At 34.8% G+C, this 23929-nt stretch overlaps 1 protein-coding gene across 1 annotated transcript; it reads left to right on the forward strand.

Moving 5' to 3' along the window:
• The first annotated feature begins 10235 nt into the window (after positions 1–10235).
• On the forward strand, positions 10236–14531 carry LOC140890812 (uncharacterized). Its single transcript, XM_073298902.1, has 5 exons — positions 10236–10875; positions 11494–11611; positions 12061–12413; positions 12684–12782; positions 13100–14531. The coding sequence occupies exons 1-5, from the start codon at positions 10295–10297 to the stop codon at positions 14268–14270; spliced, it is 2322 nt and encodes a 773-aa protein (XP_073155003.1). The 5' UTR covers positions 10236–10294; the 3' UTR covers positions 14271–14531.
• The last annotated feature ends 9398 nt before the right edge of the window (positions 14532–23929 follow it).

Here is a 23929-nt window from a genome sequence, read left to right on the forward strand (position 1 = left end):
CACAACAATAAGTTCAATATCCAATAGGTCAAAAGATGTAGAATACATTGGAAATCTGTTTTGTCCGAAGAAAATTAAAGCAAATATGACAGAATTCGTGTATTCCGAAGCCTAAACATATAGTTAGTTTAAGTTGGAAAAATTGAAAGACATCAACCAAATGGTCTATGTTATAGTTTAGCGACTCCAGAATCAAAATAAGATCACATTTCGAAAGATTTTGTCACTAAACTAACAAGATCATCAAGAAATTATGATGCGGATTGTGGTAGATATCGCCAGATTGGTTAGACCTGTCGTATAAGATGATATATATAGATATGACCAGATAGCACTACAAGAAATTTATTAATAGAAGTGTTGTGAGATTGCATGGTAAGCCTAGATTTATCGTTTCAGATTGAGACCTTAGGTTTACTATTTACTTGTAAGACAGATTGTCAGAAGCTCCGAGTACTCTTTTATATTTGAGTACAATATATTATTCTCAGATTGACGGACAGTTAGAGCAGACTATCCAGATTTCAAGGATATGCACAAATTTGTAGTGCTAGATCTAGGCACTAGTTGACAAGAATTGTTGTCACTTTATTATTTTATTACCAGCAACTATTAGATAAATATATACATAGATTCCTCTAGAGTCGTTAGATGATAAGAGAAACATAATTCCCTTGTTTTGAGAATAATGTCTCAGAGGTACCAGTGATCGGGCTAGATATGATAACAAATATGTTAGAGAACGTGAAGATTGATCTGTATAGAAGGAGAGCAACGTAAGATAGATAGACTAAGAATGCGAATGATAGACACAGATCTTAGAGCTTTGAGCAGAATGATAGTGCAATATTTGAGATATTTTCTTTCCATAGCATAAAACGATTCGGAAAGAGATTCAAGATGTTACCGAGTTAAATTGATATGTATGAGGTTCTAGATAAAGTTAACAATCTAGCATACGTACAGACTAGCTTCCTCAAGTTTTCAGAAGTAGCAGAATTGACGAGATATTCTTCAAATGTCTAAGCTGAGAAGCATCAACCAGATTCTCTTCTATATACTGCATTCAAAAGAGGCAGATAATTCAAGCATCCAAAATAGATCCTTGGTCAGGAAGAGAAGCAGCTCCGAAACATATCACATCAGCTAAGAAAAGTACAATAGAATAGACAAAGAATTAAAGAAACTACCTAAGAGATAGATACGAATATGAGATAAGTATCCAGAATTAGATGACTACATTGAGTATCGCTTCAGTTATGCATTCAGTCTATCAGAGTCGGTATTAAGATTGAATGCGATTTCGAGGAAGAAATCCTGTCTTAGAGGGGGAGAATTGTAAGGCCTCGAAAATATTAGGTTAGTAATTTTCAGAATTAAATTGGAAAATAATTAATTTGAGAATTTGCGGGATTGAAATTTAAATTTTGGGATTCATAAATTAAAAGATTAAAATATTTAATTGAAGATTTATGGGATTAAGATGAAAAAGGATTTAATTAGAAGCTGAAAATTTACTAAGGACTGATTTGCAAATATGCAAAAGTTCAGGGGCTGAAATGCAATGTATGCCTTGCAAGTGGGACACTTGGCATAATGCATACAAACGTGTATACTCCATGTAATCCATCAGATTTTGCAGCAAAAATATTGAAAGAAATCAGATTCCCAGCTTCCATGGCCGATTCATTCATTTCCGAATTCGATTCTTTTGATCTGCCCCGTAGAATTCAAGATTGATTGTATATTTGCAATCACGACAACGAAGGCTACGTTTTGACGTAAGTTTGGCTAAGTTCTACCATGTTTGAATTTTAAGATGATGTTAGAATTAAGATTTGATTGTATAAACGTGTTCCAATATATACGACGATAGCATATCTAAGAGGGATTGAGAAAAGATCGTCGTTTGAACATGTTTTCGAATTTGAAAAGAATTTTTGAAAAATCTGGAAATAAGGGGCTGTTGAATTAGTGTAATAAGGATTGAAATGAGATTGAATTTAGTTGAATTGGATAGAAATTTTGATGATTATTCTTTTAGAATTTCTGATTTCGAATTGTTACGTCGTCGATTTGAGTTTTAGTTAATTGATCAAGTTGTTAGATTGCATGAGCTTTGATGAGATTGGAAAACTGATGTTGAGATGTATGAATACTTCATTTTCAGATTTAACAAGATTGACGAACTCGAGCAATTCTGTTTCGAACTGAGAAGACGATTGAGCAAGGTTTGCAACGATATTCAACTTGAAGATTAAATGGCACATAGGAGTAGATTTTTATAGGAGCTTGTTGTTGTTCAAAGCTGCAAGAAGTTGAGAAGTTAGAACAAGATTAGAAAGGTATGGATAGACATTAGCTAAGATAGGAAGACAACTCGAGATCGTTGCGACTTTGAGTTTCCTAAACCACATACTTGTATGACTATTGGTTTCTATTTGACTAGATTGGTTTATAAGATGATATCGGTTTCTTGATCATGTTTGAATTGTTTCATATTGATGTTTATAGATTTATATGCGTGTATTGAATTGTGGTAGAAAGATTATAGACTATTCTTGCATACATCTTGAGCCACAATTCCTTCGAAATCTCGAATGGTAGATCCGTCGAAAGATATCGAGGAACTTAGGAGATAGATCGACTCCTATTGCCAGAATCTCGTTATAGTGGGCCAAATTCCAGGAAAAAGAACTCAACGCCACCTCGAATAGGAGAGTAGGTGGGAGAGTTGTTGCAATGGACTGGGCTTTTCTCTCTGCTGGCCCAGCCATTTTGCTACTCATGGCCTTCTTTCCCCTAGTGGGAAGTTTCATGCCCTCCCCAGACTCGAACCTTGTACCTCCAGGCTAAGTACAAAGTCTTATCGAGTCTGGTACCATTGAGTACAAGGTTCGAGTCTGGGGAGGGCATGAAACTTCCCACCAGGGGGAAGAAGGCCATGAGTAGCAAAATGGCTGGGCCAGAAGAGAGAAAAGCCCAGTCCATTACAGTTGTTGTGTTCTTCTTCCCCAGGATCCAAAAATAACCTATTTTCAAACTTGATTCTAATATTTTAGAACCCCCTTGATATTCAGCATGCATTCTATACTTTAGCCTATTCTTTTCTGAATGCTAGTATGTTATAGTATTTCATTCAAGATGTGAGTGTGCTTACATGATTGGTATGCTAGTGTATTTCAAGATTTGTTATACATAAGATTACTTAAAGATTGTAGAAGACCTTTGATATGCAGTATGCCTTGAATTTATACTATTGCTATATATGATTTTAGATGCAAGAAATGATTATGCTTATATGATATACATGTTCGATATTTGAGGTGTTGTCATGTGAGATGCTTATGACATGATAGGATAGGATATGATTTGTATGGACTTTTTATGCTTAAATGCTTTATATACATGTCGTTCATACTGAGAATTATTCTCACCTGAGTAATCCAGCTATTGCTCTGTTTGTATGTGTGCATTGCATCAGGTTGGGGCATGATCAAGACAACGAGCATTTGAATAGATTGAGATTGAGATTGAGTCATAGACGTGAGACTTCGGTTTAACAAGTACAAGTCATGAAAATATGAGATTAGATGGTTGCTCATTTATGTTTTATTTTGTATCTAGAATTGGATTATGTGTAGAACTTTAAAAGATTAACATTTTTATAGCATGTTTTAGAATTTGCATGTTATCTCCATGTTTTTAGGTTTCTGGGATTTTTTATTGAATAGAAAATTTTGAGAAAAGAACAGATTTTGCTAATTTGACAGTATTTGGTATTTTGTTATAACGCAGAAGCGCTAAAAGACACAAACCTTGATATTTTTGGAAAAGCAGATGCGATTTGTGGTTGAGCAGATGCACAATATCTCAGTGCGTTGAGAAACCCGGAGCACAGCTGCGTTAGAGAAAGGAGCGCAGAAGCGCCCCCCAAAGAAACTCTAGCGCAGCTGCGCCATAGGAGAGGTGCAGCTGCTCTAGGCATGGAGCGCAGCTGCTTCATGTTTCTGGAGCAGCTGCACTGCACTAGGATAAAAATAAAAATAAAAATTATGGTTTATCTTGGCTAGATCTTGACTTATTAATTCTTAATTATTATTTGTGCCTATAAGATTAGATTAGCACCGAGGTTTCCACAATCTTAATAATTGTTGGTCCCAGATGCGACATCACGAGATAAAAACTATGGAAATTGAAGAATAAAATAGACACCAAGATTTACGTGAAAATCCCCAAAAATTATTAGGGTAAAAACCACTGGTAAGATCAAAAGATTCCACTATAATATTTGGAGAATTATAACATATCTCTATGTTTTCAAAGAGACACTCACTCTTTTTATACAGGAGAAAACCTATCTCACAAATATATATAGAAACACACTCAAATCACTTAAATGTTATAAACTGAGAAATGAACTCGGATTGGGATGCAAACTTCTGATGGAGGGGAGCTCTATTTATAGAGCTCCCTCTGCACGTAAACATGAGAATGAAAATTCTCAATAAAATTTTCTTTTGTTGTCGTACGTACAAGTGTAATGAGTGTTGTCTCATTTTCCAACACTAGCTTGCTGCCACCCATCAATTAATTCTGCCAGCTTACCCCATTTGACGATTCAAACCAACATTTCTCCCTCTTGGAGATTTGATTAAGAATCAAACACATCTCCACATATCCTTTCAATCTTGCCATTCCCGCTGCTTACGTTTCTGCTAGGCCACTTGAGTATCTACACCACTCAAACTTCTCCGTGTACACTGGCTTGGTCAGAACATTAGCTATGTTATCCTTCGTATGGATCTTTTTCATATCCACACTTTCTTCCTCTACTACTTCTCGTACAAAGTGAAATTGAACTCCAATGTGTTTAGTCCTGGAATAAAAGGTTGGATTCCTTGCAATGTGCAAGGCACTCTGACTGTCACAAAACAAAAGAATCTTTTCTTGTTTGTGCCCAAGATCCTCCAGTAACCTTTTAATCCATATTGCCTCCTTGCAAGCTTGAGTAGCTGCCATGTATTCTGCCTCCGTTGTAGATAATGCCACTACTGTTTGCAGTTTTGAAACCCAGCTTGCTGCACCTCCTGCAACTATAAACACATAACCAGTAGCAGATTTTCTTTTATCTGGATCACCTGTGTAATCTGAATCCACATAGCCCCTGAGTTTAAAATCTGATCCTCCAAAACATAACGCAGCATCCGAGGTACCCTTAATATATCCTCTTAACCGTGCTCCAATGCTCTTGTCCAGGAATCGCCATATACCGACTGACTGCTCCCACTGCTTGTGCAATGTCTGGTCTTGTACAAATCATGGCGAACATCAAACTTCCCACTGCTGATGCATACGGTACTCGAGACATCTCCATCCTCTCTGCTTCATTGCTAGGACACATCTCAGAAGATAACTTGAAGTTAATAGGAAGAGGGGTTGAAACTGGCTTACTATCTTGCATGTTGAAGCGCTGCAAGACTTTCTTCAAATAATTTTTCTGGGAAAGCAAAATCTTCCTGTTGCTTCTGTCTCGATGAACTTGCATCCCTAGAATCTTGTTTGCTGGTCCCAAGTCCTTCATATCAAATTTTCTAGCCAACTGTGCCTTCAATTCTTGAACCCGATCTTTTTTGGGGCCTGTACCAACATGTCGTTCACATAGAACAGCAAAATGATATAATCATCATTACCAAACCTTTTGAAATATGTACAAGGGTCTGCACTGAGTCTGTTATACCCAATGCTCATGATATAGGAATCAAATCTCTTGTACCAACACCTCGGCACCTGTTTGAGACCGTACAGAGATTTGTTCAACCTGCAAACCAAGTTCTCTTTGCCTTTTTCCGCAAAACCTTATGTTTGGAGCATATAGATTTCTTCTTCAAGATCTCCATGAAGAAATGCTATTTTCACATCTAGCTGTTCTATATGTAGGTCAAACACCGCACACAATGCCAATACTACTCTGACTGTTGAAAGTCGAACCACAGGAGAAAATATCTCATTGAAGTCAATTCCTTCTTTCTGAGCATACCCTTTGACAACCAGTCTTGCACGATACCGCTCCACTTGGTTATTGCCATCACGTTTGATCTTATAGACCCATATGTTACCGATAGCTTTCCTTCCTTGTGTTAGTGTAACAAGATCCCAAGTTTTGTTCATATCCAATGCTTCCAATTCTTCCTGCATCGCTGTCATCCACAGGGATACATCCGAGCTTTGAGTAGCCTCATGGAAATTGGATGGATCACCATCCTCTGTTAATAAACAATATGCAATGTTGCTTTCAATGACATAATCTGAAAGCCAACCTGGTGGTCTTCTCTCTCGAGTTGACTGCGTCACTTTGGAAACTTCTGACTCAACTGGTTCTTGTTCCTCATGCTCTGGTACTGCTTCACAAAAAACTTGATCTTTGTCTATCTTATTTTCCCCCTGAATGATAGTAGTTTCTGAATTCAGTGTGCCTTTGTATTCCTTCAATTTATCTTCCTCGAAGATAACATCTCTGTTGATGATAAGCTTGTGGACAGTAGGATCCCACAAGCGAAACCCCTTTACTCCATCAGCATAGCCCAAGAAGATACACTTTTTGGATTTGAAATCCAACTTCGATCTTTCTTGTTCATTGTACAACACGTACACCGGACTTCCAAATGTATGTAACCAAGAATAATCAGCTGGCTTGCCAGTCCATATCTCCATTGGAGTCTTCAAATCAATTGCCACTGAAGGAGAATGATTGATGATATAAGAAGCGGTTTTGACTGCTTCTGCCCAAAATGACTTGGCTAGACCCGCAGTACTCAACATGGCCCTTGTTCTGTCCAACAAAGTTCTGTTCATCCGCTCTTCCACTCCATTCTGCTGAGGCGTGTAAGTCGTCGTGAACTGTCTTTTGATGCCCTCATGCTGGCAAAATGCATCAAACTCATCACTAGTATATTCTCCTCCATTGTCAGTCCTCAAACACTTGATTTTCTTGTCAGAATCAAGTTCAACTCACGCTTTGAAAACTTTGAAAACATCGAAAACATCTGATTTCTTCTTGATTGGATACACCCAACATCTCCTAGAAAAATCATCAATAAACGAGATAAAATATCTCGCTCCTCCTAGGGACACCATCGGTGCTTGCCAAACATCAGAATGAATAAGCTCCAATATGCCTTTGCTTTTGGCAGTAGATGTGCCAAACTTTAATCTGTGTTGTTTACTGGTAACACAATTTTCACACAAAAGGGTAGAGTCACTTTTGTAAGCTCCGACAACAGCTTCCGTTCTGAGAGAATCTTGATTCCTCATTCTAACATATGCCCGCTTTCTATGCAACAACTAGTTCCGCCTCTTTGTATGTTTCTCCCAAAAGTACATACAGATTTGCAGCAATCTTTTTCCGCCTTCATAACCACAAGCGCGCCGTTGAAACATTTTAATTTTGATGGTACCGACCCAGCGATTTCCAAGGCATGATCATTTTCCATGAATACAGATCCTCCTGAGACTGGTTCATAGTGATCGAGCCATTTTCTCCTTGATGTCATGTGCCACGTCGCTCCTGAATCCATAATCCATGCATCACAAAATTTGTGTCTGCCTTCCGCAACTCTTGCAGCTTCGCTGAATAATATTTCACCACTGCCTGAAGTACTGGCCACATTTCCTTGAGATCCATTTTCGATGCTCTTCGTATACTTTCTTTTGAAGTGCCCTTTACCGCAATATTTAAAGCAGTAAATATTTTTCTTCTTACTTCTGGACTTTGATCTACCATATCTATGGCTTCAACTGGAGTCACGCTCCGTCAATCTTCCTCTCGTCATCGGTAAAGCCTCTGCTTGCTTCGACGTTGCCAACTTATCTTTCTTGTTCTTGCGATGACTCTCTTCTCCAAGAACCGCAGTTAAAACGTCGTCAAAATGTAAATTATCTGAAAGAACATTGTTGATAACGTTGATGATGAGTTGATCATATGAATCTGGTAGACTCTGAAGTAGAAGTTCCGCACGTTCTTTTTCCTATACTTTATGCCCTATAGAGGTGAGCCGAGAAAATAGAGTATTCAATGTGTTGATATGGTCGGTCATCGATGAGGATTCCACCATCCAAAGAGTATAAAGCTTTTTCTTTAGGAAAATTTTATTGTGCAGTGACTTGAACTCGTATAGTTTTGCCAGAGTATCCCAAATAACTTTTGCACTTTTTATTTCGGAGATACTTGACAATAGTTCATCCGTTATAGCCAAGTGTAAATTGGCAACAACATTGTGATTCATCTTATTCCACTTTTGATCATCCGTGATCTCCGCCGATCTATCTCCAATAGCTGCCAAACAACGCTCCTTGGTTAGAATTGCTTGCACCTTCAATTTTCACAGCAAAAAATTGCTCCCATTGAATTTTTCTATCTCATATTTTTCCGTCATCTTGACTACAAGAATTCTGCCTTATAAAATTTCAAAAAATCTTTTCTGATGTGGAAGATTAGTCATAGCTGCAACCACAGAGCATACTCAGAATTTTAAAAAATTTATGCCAAGGCTCTGATACCACTTGTTGGTATCAAGTGCGGCATCACAAGATAAAAACTATGGAAATTGAAGAATAAAATAGACACCAAGATTTACGTGGAAAATTCTCAAAAATTATTAAGGTAAAAACCACGGGCAAGATCAAAAGATTTCACTATAATATTTGAAGAATTACAACCTCTCTCTGTGTTTCCAAAGAGATACTCACTCTCTTAATACAAAAGAAAACCTATCTCATAAATATATATAGAAATACACTCAAATCACTTGAATGTTATAAACTGAGAAATGAACTCGGATTGGGATGCAAACTTCTGATGGAGGGGAGCTCTACGTAAACATGAGAATGAAAATTCTCATTAGAATTTACTTTTGTTGTCGTACGTACAAGTGTAATGAGTGTTGTCTCATTTAGTCATTTTCCAACACTTGTTGCCACCCACCAATTAATTCTGCCAGCTTACCCCATTTGACAATTCAAACCAACAATAATGAGATGACTTGAGCTATTTATAGATATTTGGAGAGTTTCGCGGGCTTAAGTCTCTTATGACTTTTGTAGAATTCAGGGTCTGTTTAAATTAAATATAAATAATACTTGAATAAGTTTGAGCCTAAAAAATATTTGTAGTGGACCTTCATGATTGGGCCTGAGCCCAGTGAAATTTGTAGATGTAACCTATCACGGTGCTTTTAAAAGTACTTATTTAAATCAAAATAATTATTTTTAAAAGCTCATATTTATAACTTTTCAAATGCTTTTTTATATGTTCAAAAAAATGTTTTTTTTATAACTCAACTAAGAAAGTGCTTTCAATCTATTTATCTAAATATAAAATTATTACAAATTTTACTTAAAAAATAATTTTAAAAGCCAACTTAAAAACACTTTTTAAAGTAAAATTCTTCTGTAACCATACTGATCCTAAAACCATTTAAATAGTCTTTAACAACCTCTTAAAGTGTCATAACCAACCATGATAAGGCTGTGATATTCTGAATGGCAAAAGAGGTAAGATGGTCAAAATGTGTGGCGCTTCAAATTTCAAAAATGGGTTCAAGTGGTTGTTTGCATTCCGAATGCTGGCTTCAATTCTTGGTCAATGAGCTTATAAATCTGGAGACTAAGGCTGGACAAGTTTGCTGAAATTTCGAAATCAAGGGCTGCATGAGTTCGAATTTTCTGTCGGTGATTTTCGAGTTTGGTTCTTCACAATTGAACTTATTTTAAGTGTTTTTTTTTTTATAAACTATAATTTTTGCACAAATTCACCTTGTGGTCCTATCATGACTTTACTATACAAAAATCTACGCTATAAATTTGTTTACTATCATCTAAATCATAAAAGTAAACATTATAACAATATTTAATGAAATCTCAATGACTTTGATGTGTTAATCTCAAACTTGAAATCTCTTTTCCAAATTCGCAACCCTGCTCGTCATCTCCAAAAATGTGAAAAAGTTGCTAGAAGTCATCCTAAAATATTTTTCAAGGCTTATATAATACATATGCATGTTCTTTATTTTTCATATATATATTTTTTTCACATTTTAGCCAAGCTCAAGAACCATAAAAATGATATGAATGATGGTGGATAAAATAAGATTCATGTTTATTTATTATTTTTCTGAAAGCTGAAAACATAAAATTATATTTTAAAAATTATTTATTCACAATCAAGAATTTTAATTCATAAAAAAATAAGGGTGGCGGGGTTTTAGGTTTTGGGCTGCCTGAGACTGTGAGCGAAATGGCATCCTCTCAACTTGGGCGAAGGCTTCACTCCATTACCAGAGCTCTCCCTCCTTTTCTCTCCCATATTCCCAATGCTCCTCTCTTCTCTTCACTTTCTGCTAACGCAGATTCGAATTCTACCCCCGAACCCACTTCTCTCTCCGCTCGTATGTCTTTCCTCTTCCAACAAATCGATGAGATTGATAAGCAACGTCAGGAAAAAGACCAAACTTTACAGCGCATCCGCGATTGGCGCGAGTCCAAGAAACAGCAAACTGCTCCAGCAGCACCCACTTCTGACTCGTTGAGGGAGTTGAACTCGGAATTACTGAAAAGCGAAGAATTGATGGAGAAGAAGACTGAAGTGGAGTTGGTGCATCCCTGGCCCGAGTGGGTAGAGTTGATGGAGAGGCTGGTGCAGCAGAATTATTTCGATCACCGGAGAAAAGATGAGGATGGCATGATGCGAGGCCTCGGATTCGATGTTTCCGAGGTTGATAATCAGGAGAAGGGAAAAGATGTAGATTTCACGCGGGATTTCGACTCTGTGAGGATTGCTGCGGTGAATTTTGGCAAGGATCGCTTTGATATCTTAAGGTGTATCTTCAATTTTGTTTATCTATAGTTGATTGTTAAGATATGTTTATCTAACTGCCCAGCAGATAAATTCTTGTTTGCATTCAACATGGCTTTTTATTCTTTTAAAAAAAACATGGCTTTTTATGAAATTTGTTGTTTAATTTATCATTTATTGCCCCATTTCTTCTTCTTTGAATCTGAGGGACCAAGTTGTACACTCCCCTTACTCTGTTGTTTAAGATAATACGGAGAATGATAATTTCTCTGTTAATGTCATATAGTAACAAAATTTTGTTTTATGATTCACCATGGTGCCTACGTGCCTAATTAGGCTCCACTCCGCTGCTAGTTTTAATATAGAGGAGACGAGCATGAAATTTTTATTTTGTGCTATATTAGCTGTGTCTATCTCTGATAAAACAGAGGTTTTGTTAATCCTTATGTAGGCCTTTTTGTTCACTACTCAGTTATGATATTTTTCTCTATTATATCATTTTTTGATCTCTATTTTGTTCTTTGAATCGGGAAGTCATTAGGTTGTCACTCTTTGCTTTTATTTTGCATTGTTTTTATTTCTTCCCTTTTCTTTTAGTTAGTCCAACTTTACTCTGCATGCTAAAAAGACAGTCATTTCAGGTCGCTTCCTAGGCAAGATCTACAAATACTTGTTGGTTATGGATGCCCAAGTACAGATAAGAGGGTCGTCTTCTCCTTCAAATTGATGAGGAAGCATGTACATCTGGATGAAGGAGATGTGAGCATGCCATTCTAATCTATTTATTATTTTTTTGGTAAACGACGGACAACCTTGTTGAAAATGAATTTTTGGTAATGACTGATGATAAGTATAACTGTAGCAGAAAGATTATTTTAAGCCTTAAGACTTCTTCACAGTGGATCAATATCAGAAGATTACAGAGTAAAAGTAGATATGTCTAGTACTACAGAACCGTCTTAGGTTGTTTTGGTTGCGTATGCAGTTGCAAGACTTGGTGGCTGTGAATAAGGTTGAAGGATTATTTTTGCTGAAAAAGGGGTATTCAATTTATTAACATTTTCCCTTGAGCTAAGACAATATTCTGGTTTTTGTGTTTAAAATATTGATTTGCAATTAGATATTCTCATATATCTTTCTGTTTATTGGCAAGTATCTGCTGATAAATAATGATTGACGGCTCCACTCCTTCAATTTTGATGTATCAGGTATGTAGTTCCTGCAATATGAGAAGCTCTTGTGAAAAAGCATATCTACTCACAAATAAAGAGGATGAAGCGCGAACTATTGATGTCATGCGCATCTTATTGACATATGGTTTTGATCCAATTGATGGATCAGTTGTAAATAAATCCCTTATGAAAATGAAATCTATCAAAATTTCAGTTCGGAGATTGCTCCATCATGTAGTAAAGCTAAGTGCGGTCCCAATAGATCCGAATCTCCCACCTCCTGTTATTAAAAGGCCTACACCAAAGGTAAAGCAACCCACTCCCCCTCCAAAGAAAAAAGTTGGACGCTATGACATTGAAATGAAAAAGGGTGATTGGCTATGTTCAAAGTGAGTTTCCCTTTTATTTGTTCTATTATTGTTGTGATTTGTCCCACTAATATGAACAGTTACATGCCGTGTGGTAATCATAAAAGACTGAAGACTTTTTTCACTAATGTCACAGTTGTCTGCTGTGTCTTTCGAACACACCTTGTTAAGTTCCTTAAGATAGGCTTAAAGTTGAGACCAAACCTGAAGACCTTTATTTTAATTTTTTGAAAAAAGAATTATTTGGAGGATCATACTATTTACAGTTTGTTTGAATGTTACGTTCTCCAGGTGTGACTTCATGAACTTTGCAAAAAATACTGTGTGCCTCCAATGTGATGCGAAACGACCTAAAAGAGAGCTGCTTCCAGGAGAATGGGAATGCCCTCAGTATGTTACTTCGTTCTTCTCCATACATTGCCTTGTGCTGTCATTTTCTATGCTCTCTTTATGTATGCTACCCGAATCTAGAACTTTCATTTTTTGCTACAACAACGCCATGGAATAGTCTCATATGTATTTTGCTTGTTTTTGGGCTACTGGTTTTACTAAAAGCTCTGTCATGACTTACATTACCCAAAAGAGCAGCCATTGAACCTATTTGCTTCTCAATCAGCAGGGTGTCTTATATTTTGTTCTTAGCTTATCTAGAATTAAAACATAATGTTCCACACTTTAATCTGATGGTGTATCTCATCCTTCCATAGGTGCAATTTCTTAAACTATAGGAGAAACACGGTATGTTTTCAATGTGAACATAAGCGCCCACCTGATACATATGGTGAAAGTAGATTTCCAGAGAGGCAACGGGGATTGGAGGTTAAGATGGACAAATTATCGCGCAGAGCAGAGGTTTCTAATGCATGGAATTTTGATTTTGACGACGATGAGTCTGATGGGGCAGAAGTTGCTACTTTCGAGAATGCAGCAAATTCTCAGAAAGTGGACGAATATATACCAGTCAATGCTCGAAATATTCATGAAAATTATAGAACTCATGGAGATGGTTACGAGAGGGGTGGCAGGCATCGGAAGTTTGAAAATGAGTATTCTGATTCTAGCACCATGAGAAGACCTGGTTTAGGATTTAATGATTTTGATGACGAAGATGACGATGTTGACAACTATGACGTGGTTAATCAAAATGAAATGCCCGAGACTTCTCGAGTAGATTTCTCAGAGCTTGAACCTGACTCAGAATCTGAAGATACAGAAAGTTTTGATGACAATTGGCATGCTCGTGGCAGAACTAGTTCCCTAGCACATGGTAAAAAACCTTTGCGTCATAAAGCATCCTTCTCTGATTCCGAGGAGGATGGAGTAAACTTTGATTCTGAGGATGAACTTCCGATGCATCCGAATCGAAAATCGAGTCATGTTGATCCAAAAACGCGTAATGGGTTAAGAAAGGACATTGGTTTTAGTTCAGACGATGACTTGGATTTTAGCAATGCCAATGATGCTGAAGCTCTAAGCTTCAAGAAAAAAGGAAACCGCCGGAGGGGATCTAACAAACCTGATAATGCAAAAAGGACTTACAAAGCCAACTCATTTTCTGATGCAGAATCCGACGATGAATTTAGTCACAACGCGGGGCTGGACCGTACCGGAAAAGATCACAGAGGCCGTGAAGGGATGAGGAAATTTTCGTCAAGTAATAGTTTTAATAGACCTTCAGGATCTTTGCGAAATAACAGGGGTATTCAAGAGAAATCATACAATGAGCAAAGTAGGCATGCCAAAGATGGTAAGTTTCGAAGCCATAGGAAAGGTGGATCTACTGAGAAGCGAGGTGGTTTATCTAGCAGATATAATAAAGAGGCAGATAACTATCTGGACGATGAAAGATATCGAAGACCACGGATGAATGTGCGATGAGTTCTTTATTACCTTTCCAATCACTGGTGCTGTTTCTATAGATGAAGCATGGACTACCGGTTGGTTAACTGCATTATGCAGTTACATTTATCATTGATGCAGTTGGCCCTGAATTTATTCTTCAAAATCTCTCTTCAACTGGTTTAGGACTCTTACTGTTCTTTACTTGCCATGTAATTCGGCCATGTTCGCTGATTGATATGTAGGAAACCTGATGAACGGTTCGGTCAATGCTGGCTTACGGGCAGCCAAATGATGACATATGGCACCGCTTGGTTCAATAGGATAATATATGGATAAAATACATTGTGATTATTTTTTTTTTGATGTAAATCTTGAAACTTTATTGAGAAATATCCTTCAATACAAGATTTACAAGCCAACTAGGAAAATTCTCAGGCAGGAGAAGAACAAGCAAATTTAGTTAGCGAGTGGGCCATAATATTGGTCGATTTCTTTAAATGAAAAAACGATAATATGTTGAGTTATTATAATATCAGGATTGAGATAGTTATTAATTTAAAAATTATTTTTTATCCGTATCATTTTTAAAAAAATACTTGATTTTGTTTGGTTTTGAAAAAAATAATTGAGATTATTTGTTTAAAATAAAATCAATGTTTATTATTTTCCTACAAATATAATTTTATTACATTTTGATTACATATTTGTATAAAATCTAATTAATGTTGTTTTTCATATAAAAACTAATGTTTTTGTTTTTTCTTAAAAATGATACGAAGTTGTAAAATTGTATTAATTTGACATTTTTACCTTATAAATTAATAGTTTTCTTTTCATCTTCCAAAATTTAATCATCATCTTCTCCAAAACCCAATCCACCGTAGAACTCCATAATGTCCATTCTCCAAACTGAACTCGTCTTCTTCTCTTGATAATCAATTTCTTTCCAAATCAAGATTTAATACTAATAATTCTTATTTAATTTTTTCTAAGCAGCTTCCGATTACATCTTTCATCTGTGAACTCTTCTTTCTCCGTGAATCAAGTGCTTCATTTTTCTCATATCCCGATCAACAACAACGAATTAGGATGCGATAATCTACAACACCATTCAATATTAGCCTTGTTCATCACTTTCCTACTCTTAAATTTCAGATTCCTTTGCTCTACCAGAATAGGGTTCTATAATTTTTTAAAACAAATGTGTGTTCTTTTTGTTTGGTTTCCTAATTTTTGGAATAGAAGTGTTTGGAATAATAGAAAATGGGATTCCGATTTGGATTTGCAATTAGATTTGAAATTGGATTTAGAATTCCATTAATTTGAAATCTCATTTGCTGTTTGGTTATAAATTTAATTTTGGTATTTCGAAATCCTTTTTTTTTTCTTGGTTATAAATTTAATCCATTTTTTGTTTGGAGAAAAAGGAGTTTGAATTTCGAATTTAATATTTTAATAAATATCTAACTCTTCTATAATTTTTTGCACAAATAATTTACAAAATATATTATTAACATTATTAAACAAAATTTATAAAATTAAGTGGTCGTATTTTTTTATCTATTTAATTTAGAATATATAATTTTTTTATATAAACTACGTACCATATTATAAAATTAATTAATAAGTATTAGTGAAAAAATAAAATATCAACATAAAATAAAAAAAAATAATTTTTTTTATAATAAAATATCAACATAAAATAATAATAAAATAAGATTTAATAAATATTTAAATTAAAATTTTATGAAATAAACTATATCAAAATTCAACATGATATGTGAAAATTATAAAATAAATAATATTTAGTTCTAAATCCAAATACGTGAATCTAAATCAAAATATTATCACCAAAATCACAATAAATTAAACCAGGAATCACATCCTAATTTTAATTCTACCAAATCAAATCATCAATAAATCTTAAGAATCATTGTCCATTTTCCATGTTAGCCAATCGAGGCGATCATCTTGTGGAAGTCCCAAAAAAAAATCAGCTGAAGTTGGATTTGATATTAGAAAATCATTTGTTTCATAAATGAATTTTCTATCCACTCCATCAAGTTTTTTCAATTCAATGTATGTCTTTTGGCATCGACGTTTGTTCTGTTCAGTAACGTCTAGCACTTTAGCAATTTGCGACATTGTGACATACAAACTTTCAAGTCTCTCGTTCAGGTCATCAGATTTCGATGTTTTTTTCTTGCCAACCTTTGATATTGCATTTGAGGATGATGAATAAATTTTTTTTGAAAGTTCTCACCGAAGTCTTCCAAAGTTTCCAAACGCATCTCTTGCTCGGCTACTAACTGGTCAATCTCTTCTATTCTTGAAGATTCACCACCATTTGCTTCCCTTCCTTCTCTCGCCCAACGATGCGTCTTTTATTTTCCGGTTTCCGCTCCTTTTCCAGCAACTCTATCTTTTTCAAATAATTCTTGAAGCAACGGAAACAAGGAATAGAAATATTTCTAACATGTTTAGCATCAGGATACACTTATTCAATTTACACGGATATGCATGTAAGGATTTCATAATTGAAAAATAATTCTAAATAAAGAACGTGATAACGCATACCTTGACTAATGCATCCCAAACTTCCTCTTGTGCGTCAATTTTTTTTTGTTACATCATTCCAACCAAACCCACTCTCTCTTTTGAATACCTCAAGAACAATAGTCATTTTTCTTCTCAATGTTTTCAGTCTTTTTTGAACATTATCCTTGTTAACCTTGATTGGAAATTTTGAATTGATAGATTCAATAACATAATTATATGTTGCTTGAGAAAATTATTATACCTTGTTTGTGGATTAATGTAGAAGTGAAACGACCACTATCTCTACTATAATTAATAATCAAATAAAATATGGATTTTTCAAAAAAATTTGGCATGACCCATCTGTTTATTTTAAAACTCACCTGACACAGACAACAAACAACAAAAGCAACCTACAACACCGATAAACTAGACCAGAATAATAAAAGAGAAACTAGGGAAAAAAGCTCAACATCACAAACATCAAAATTTTGCAATTTAATCCTTACACACCAAGAAACAAATCTTAAAAATCATTTCATTTACATTTGCCAAATAAAAAAAATCAAATACTTCATAACATTTAAGTTTGAATAAACTTATGCGGAAGAATAGCATAGGTCGGAGGGATGTGCCGTGCCCGCATCGCAGTCCACTCGAGAGTCACGCTCCTTGATCTCAACAAAGTACAACCTGCACCAAGCATAGTAGTGAGCCTAAAAGCCCAACAAGATTTACATAATACAGCAAGGGTTCAAAATAATGCATCATACTAAAATTAGTACTCAGTATATCATGAAACTCACACGAAAAAAAACATCATATCATGCCTGAAGTAGAAACGATAGCAATATGCAATGAAAAGTAACGTTCATGAGTCATTTATCCTTTTCATTTACTTGTTAATTTAGATCCTCAATTTTGACTATGATTTTGATCGATCAATGACTATAGTATACAATGCCGGCAAGGATGCCGAGATGTCTCCCGTTAAACACCGTACTACACGTCTCATTTGGCAAGTGAGTCAGGGCATCCCCCGACCCATCATTGCACATCTAAGTCACAACCAATTCACCTCATTCTTTAACTTTTCATTCATTTAACTTTTTCTCATTTCAACATTTACCTTTACAAGCATTCTTTAATACAAGACTTCGGGACTAGAATATTAAATAAATTTGAAGCCACACACGCGAATAAATGGCGTTGAATAATTTAAATGACATGAAACTCAAAGGATAGTGTGAAATTAAATTGGTGGATGAATCGAGTGTAGGTGAGCACCCTAGGCTTAAGGACTTTCTATTTATTACTTAGACTTACGCCCAAAAATATCTAACTCGAGCGGTTGGCCCGTACGACCCATAACTTAGCCTATTATTATCCAAAAAGATTCCCGTTTGAAACGGAACCTCAAACACATCTTAAAATACACCTAGGATCAGTAGTAATCCTTGAATGACGGTCCAAACAACCCGAACGATTTAAATTCCCGAACAGCCCATAGATGATAGAAAAATCTGCTCACGATACCCCAACTTAAAACGCACCTAATTTATTTTATTCTTATCCGAAATAAGCCCAATTCTCACCGACACGACCCTAACATCACTTATAATCAGTACATCAAGGGTAGACCTTGCCCAGACCTTGCCAAGGATCCATTCAGACCTGATTCTTAGAGGCTAATTGCGTAGGCAAAAAAATTCTGTTTTGACACCCTTAATGCTAAGGCCTCCAAAACTAACTCCTCATGTTCTAACACCTCAAAAACCATCCAAGAAACTTATAAGAATCCCTAAATGACCAGCTAGGGCCCTTGACCTAGTCACTTGCCTGGTGCTAGCTCATTTCAATCGTTTCACCCAAAATGTTAGTCCGGCGCCTTCAAATTCCACTAATTAATCTTCCAAACAGATTACCACATAACCAGACCTTATAGCCCACCTAATACTCATTAAATATCACATTTTTATGCCATACACACTACATGGGTAGCCCCTCCACTCCTTTCATCCATTTCAATCAAAATTTCAATTCAAACACCACCAACTCAATACAATTTGCAACATATCAAAGCATATATATAATATGACTGTCATAACACCATGAGAGTCTTAAAACCCTTCAAACACACATAAAAATGGGCTGCAGTCAACATGTTCATTCTGATTTTTCAATTTATACACCGAAATTTCCATTTAAATGCATGAAACTCACCCATTCAAGCACCAAGAGCATGCTAGAATTGAAAGATGAACAAAATAAATCCTCTAAGCCTTAAACACTGAAATTTCGAACCAACATACACATTTCATACTAAAAACTTTTTGAAAAATTTGAATTTAAAGAAAAGAGCCAAGGACAAATATATTCTATGCTTGGGTTTTAAAAAGAGAAGGAGTTTCTTGCCTCAACTTGCAACCAAGAGAAAATGGAGCTGAAACTCAGCTCAAACCCACGTCCAGCAGCTGGAGCATCCTACTAAGATGACCTCCAAGGCGGCATGGCGGCTGGAAATGGCCGGCAAAGTGGATGGGAGCAAGGTTGGAGGCGGCCGATTGAGATTCTTGGGAGGGGAAGGAGAGAGCCGTGAGTTTGGGGGCTAGGATTGAAAGATTGAAGTTTAATTGGGTGTGAAAGGAGTGTTCTAGATCCCTATTAATTATATGTATTAGTGTGTATATGTATAGGTAGGTGGTGTGAGTGTAGGGTGTACACAAAAGTGCTTTTTCACTAATAAAAGTGCTACTTTTATTACTACAACTTTAGGTTATAGGATTTTGCACTCATTTTTTATTTCTAAGTTTTAAATATTAAGAATATAATTTCACTAGTCAGGGTCCAAAAAGACAAATTTTGAAAAATATTGGGAATTACGCGCAAAGAAGCACTTACGCGATTTTCTTTACTCGGAAAATTTAAAAATAAAATTTTATTTTTATTTCCTTCAACTTTTAAGAATTTTAGGCCATAAAAATTTAGAATATGAGATTTTTCCGCCGTGTCCACCTTAACCGCGTGCCGGAGCCGAAGGTCACAAATCTCAAGTATCTCAAGCAATTAAATTTAAATATTGACGCAATTAAATTCTAAGGAAATTTAAATCATTTAAATCATCATGAATTTTAAAAATTTAAATATCAAAACTAATTTAGGCATGAAATTTAATTTATGAATTTAGGCGTCACAATAAAAAATAAACATTTTAAAGAATTTAAACACTAACTTAGAAATTAAAATCAATACTTTAAATATTTTGATGTCACAACAATAATTAAAATATTTAAACAAAAAAACAGAGCATTTTAAAATAATTTAAATAAACCAAATGATTGTTTAAAAGTCATTTAAATAAATAAACAAGGGAATAAAAATCTTTAAAACGACTTGGACAATTAGCATTTAAATAAATAAGCTAGAAATTTAAAATGATTTAAAATAACTAACCGCTAAACTTAAGTTATTTAAAACAAATAAGTTAGACAATCCAAAAAAAATATTTCAATAAATAAGCTTAACATATAAAATCATTTAAATAACTATCCGATAAACTTAAATCATTTTAAATAAATAAGTGGGACAGTTAAGATCATTTAAACAAATAAACTAAATAATTAAAATTATTTAATTAAGCAAACTTAAACTTTTAAAATATTTAAATATTTAAAATAGATAAGTTGCATAATAAAAATCATTTTAACAATTACACTTAAGCAATTAAAAGTATTAATAAAATAGTTAGTACAATAAAACATTTAAATAAATAATTAATATTTTATTAACAAATAATTAAGATAAAGAATTTTAAATCGATTAAACTTAAAAATAATAATCATAATATTTATTTAATTTAATGCATGCGATTTAATAGATTGGATTTTAGGTGCTACAAGAAGAATGGTGTAAACTGCAGGTGTTTGAGGCTGAAGAAGAGAGAATAATAACATGAGATTAAAGAACAATATACGCTAACAAAAAGATTAGAATAAGGTGTGAAGAACAAACCTTGTACATACTTCGCATAGATGACACTTGACGCAATGAGTTAGTTATTCAAAATTCATGGAGAAAACATTGCAGCACCATGAGTGGAGAAAACATGATAATTGTGAAATTTGAACTTTTTGGTTGAAGATATAAGATGACAAAAGTATGGCTGAAGGAAGAAGATGACGTGAGTGGTGAGATTATAAGAAATATAAAATATTTATTTGATTGATTTTTATTCTACTCAAATCCGAATCTCGTCAAATCTGATCAAATTTGATAAGAATTGTTTACACACAACAAAATCCTAACAAATCCCATAAAATCCAATTCTATTTTTTAAATCCAATTGGCCAAACAGTTGAAACGGGATTTACAAATCCAAATCCTCATAAATCTCACCAAATCCATACTTCCAAACATAATGTTAGTAAATTGAGGGAAGTTTTTAAACAATGATTCTATTTCACAAAATCTTTTTTATTGATAGAGATATAATGATAATAAAACACATATTTTACAAGAGAGATAAATTATTACATCAATCTTAGGGTGGCTGCAACGCGGGATGTACAAAACCCAAGAATTGGGCTTTGTGCTGGTTGCACGCGTTGCAGTCTGCAAATTCTTTCATAAAGGCTGTAACTGGCGTCCCTTTTTGGACGCCAACTACAGCCTCATTTTTTAATATTAATATTTTTTTTTAAAAAAATTGTATTTGTGTAGGGAGTGCGGTGCATGAACCCCCTGCAGCAGCGAGTGCCACGCACTCGCGCGTAGGGCATGGCCCCACGCATATTTAAATTTGTTTTTTTACAGTATTTTTTTAATCAAACACAAAGATGAGTTGAAAGATGTGTCAATCAGAGACACCATGCGTAATTTATTGGAATGTGTACATCGATAAGATAAGATACATTTTTTTAAAAATAATTAATTTTTTTTAAAATAAAATAAAATGAACTATAAATAAGACATAAATATGATTTCAAAAATCATTCCAAATTTTTTTTCGAAACCATCTTAATTCATTTTATTATATAAATCAAATGATTCATCAATTCAGTGGTTCAGTCAACAATTATTTGGGTTTTCCAAATACAAAAGAAAATTCAAATTCTCAAATTCGCAATCTCGTTCTCGTTTCAATACCCGTCCTCATGAAGTTCCTGAGCCAACTTATTTTCCACAAAATATTCCCACAAGTACGAATATTGTTCTTAACCTCAATTTTATCACCCAAAGTTCCCGATCGATTATTATACTTCAAGGGGTGGCCCTTATATGATGTCACCCACACCATTATCACATATTCCCTCATCCACCACCATGAAACATCTCACCAAGTGAATCTTAAAATGTTGGTTACGGAGGATATGGATCCGATAGAGAGCCGAAAACACCAATTTCAAGGTTCAGTTATCAAATTCCACCATATTCGACGCAGTCCGGGATAGAAAATATTAAATTCATTGATGATGATGCACGTGAAAAAGATAAAAATGTTCTTCGTAATAAAGTTAAGGTGATGTGGTCAACCTAAGAAGAGAAATATCTTGCAAGAGCTTGGGATACTATTACCAACGAACTAACCAATGCACAAAAAAATAAGCATTTTTTACAAAGTATCGCCACATACTATAATGATAATCGACCTGTGGGAACACCAATCAGAGAATGGAATGCGATAAAGTCACATTACTCTCGTGTTATGCCTGATGCATGTTGATAAGTTTTCGTGATGGTACAACAATTTGGTCAACAATCGGGATAGTTTTCAAAGTGACGGTGATGTTTTAGCTGTTGCACATGATACGTGAAAAAACGTCTTCAAATACGAACACGTGTAGAAGATTGTAATATAGTGCGAGAAATTGGCTCCCCAATCCCTTGGACATCACGCTAATAAGAAGTCGATGACATCCGAGTCAAGGGCACTTACACCTTCAACCAATCCCGATACTGATGACGCATTTGAAATTCGAACACATCCAAAGGACAACATAATGCCAAAATAAAAACAAAACCAAGTTCACGGATGACGGAGATTTCTTATTAAAATGAGAACAAGTATAGGATTATCAAAGAGAAAAATTGGTGATAAAGAAAGCCGAGAAAAAAATATAAGGATGCTTAAATAAAGAACTAGAAAGCTCATATTAAGCAGAAGGATGTGGAGATACTACAGAAAGAAGTCGAATTGGAACAAAAAAAAAATGATATATTTATGAAGAATTCCAGTGGTATGACGGAAGTTCAGCTTCATTGGCATACGCAGATCTAGCACTTAATCTCTTCTCATTCAGATTCTCGTTCCGCTCTTGTAGAACCCTATTTTGGCTCTGCTTGCTTATCACTCTCTAGAGTCCTTTTTTTTTTCCATGAAATAAGGGAAAATATTTTGATTCGACATTTCCTACGAATCGACTTAGTGAAATCTCATTTTCAGGGAGAGCTAATGCTTGTTGGATATTTTGGTCGGGGGAAAGAATAGGAAATGTAATTTCGCTATATTTCTGACCAGGGACAGGCCCTATCACAAGAATATTTTTTTGATTAGGGCGGTAACTCTGAAAAGACAAATTGCCCATCTTTTCTTTCATCTTGGGAGAAATACGATCGGAAGGAGCGCCCAAGGGACATCGTTGGAGAACAATGTCGATTTGAAGCAATTGCAAAGAGACGTGACACATTCGGTAGATGTATCAGTTGTGCATTTATTTATTTATAATTTACGTTGGTGTTTTTTGTTTGTGTACGTTTATATTTTTTAAATTTTATGTCGGTCTTTGTCGATTGTGTACAGATGCGATTAATTATGATGTTCTTTATTATCAACTAGTAATATATCATGTTGTGTTTTATTTTGTTACACCATTGTAATGATTTAATTCATAAAAAATTTAATTAATTATAAATAAAAATAAAATAATCATAAAAAAATATTTAGGTAAAAAATTTATACAGTGACAGATAGTATGTAGTGACCCTTACCAAGATCACCTACTAATAAAAAACTTAGACATGCAATTAACTTAATTAAATAGTAAATCAAAATTAAACTGCGGAAGCATAAATATTATACAATTCCAAGAAAAGGAATCTGAAAATACCCAAATAATTATACAACCAAATCGAATACTGTATGAACCCAATACAGAATA

The sequence above is a fragment of the Henckelia pumila genome, chromosome 3 (assembly GCF_033568475.1).
Source record: "Henckelia pumila isolate YLH828 chromosome 3, ASM3356847v2, whole genome shotgun sequence".
Lineage (NCBI taxonomy): Eukaryota > Viridiplantae > Streptophyta > Magnoliopsida > Lamiales > Gesneriaceae > Henckelia > Henckelia pumila.

Excerpts from the sequence above, each read along its gene's own strand:
- LOC140890812 (XM_073298902.1), top strand. The coding sequence starts at position 10,295 with ATGGCATCCTCTCAACTTGGGCGAAGGCTTCACTCCATTACCAGAGCT. Across the intron at positions 10,876-11,493 it reads GATCGCTTTGATATCTTAAG|GTCGCTTCCTAGGCAAGATC; the intron begins GTGTATCTTCAA and ends CAGTCATTTCAG. Across the intron at positions 12,783-13,099 it reads GGAGAATGGGAATGCCCTCA|GTGCAATTTCTTAAACTATA; the intron begins GTATGTTACTTC and ends ATCCTTCCATAG.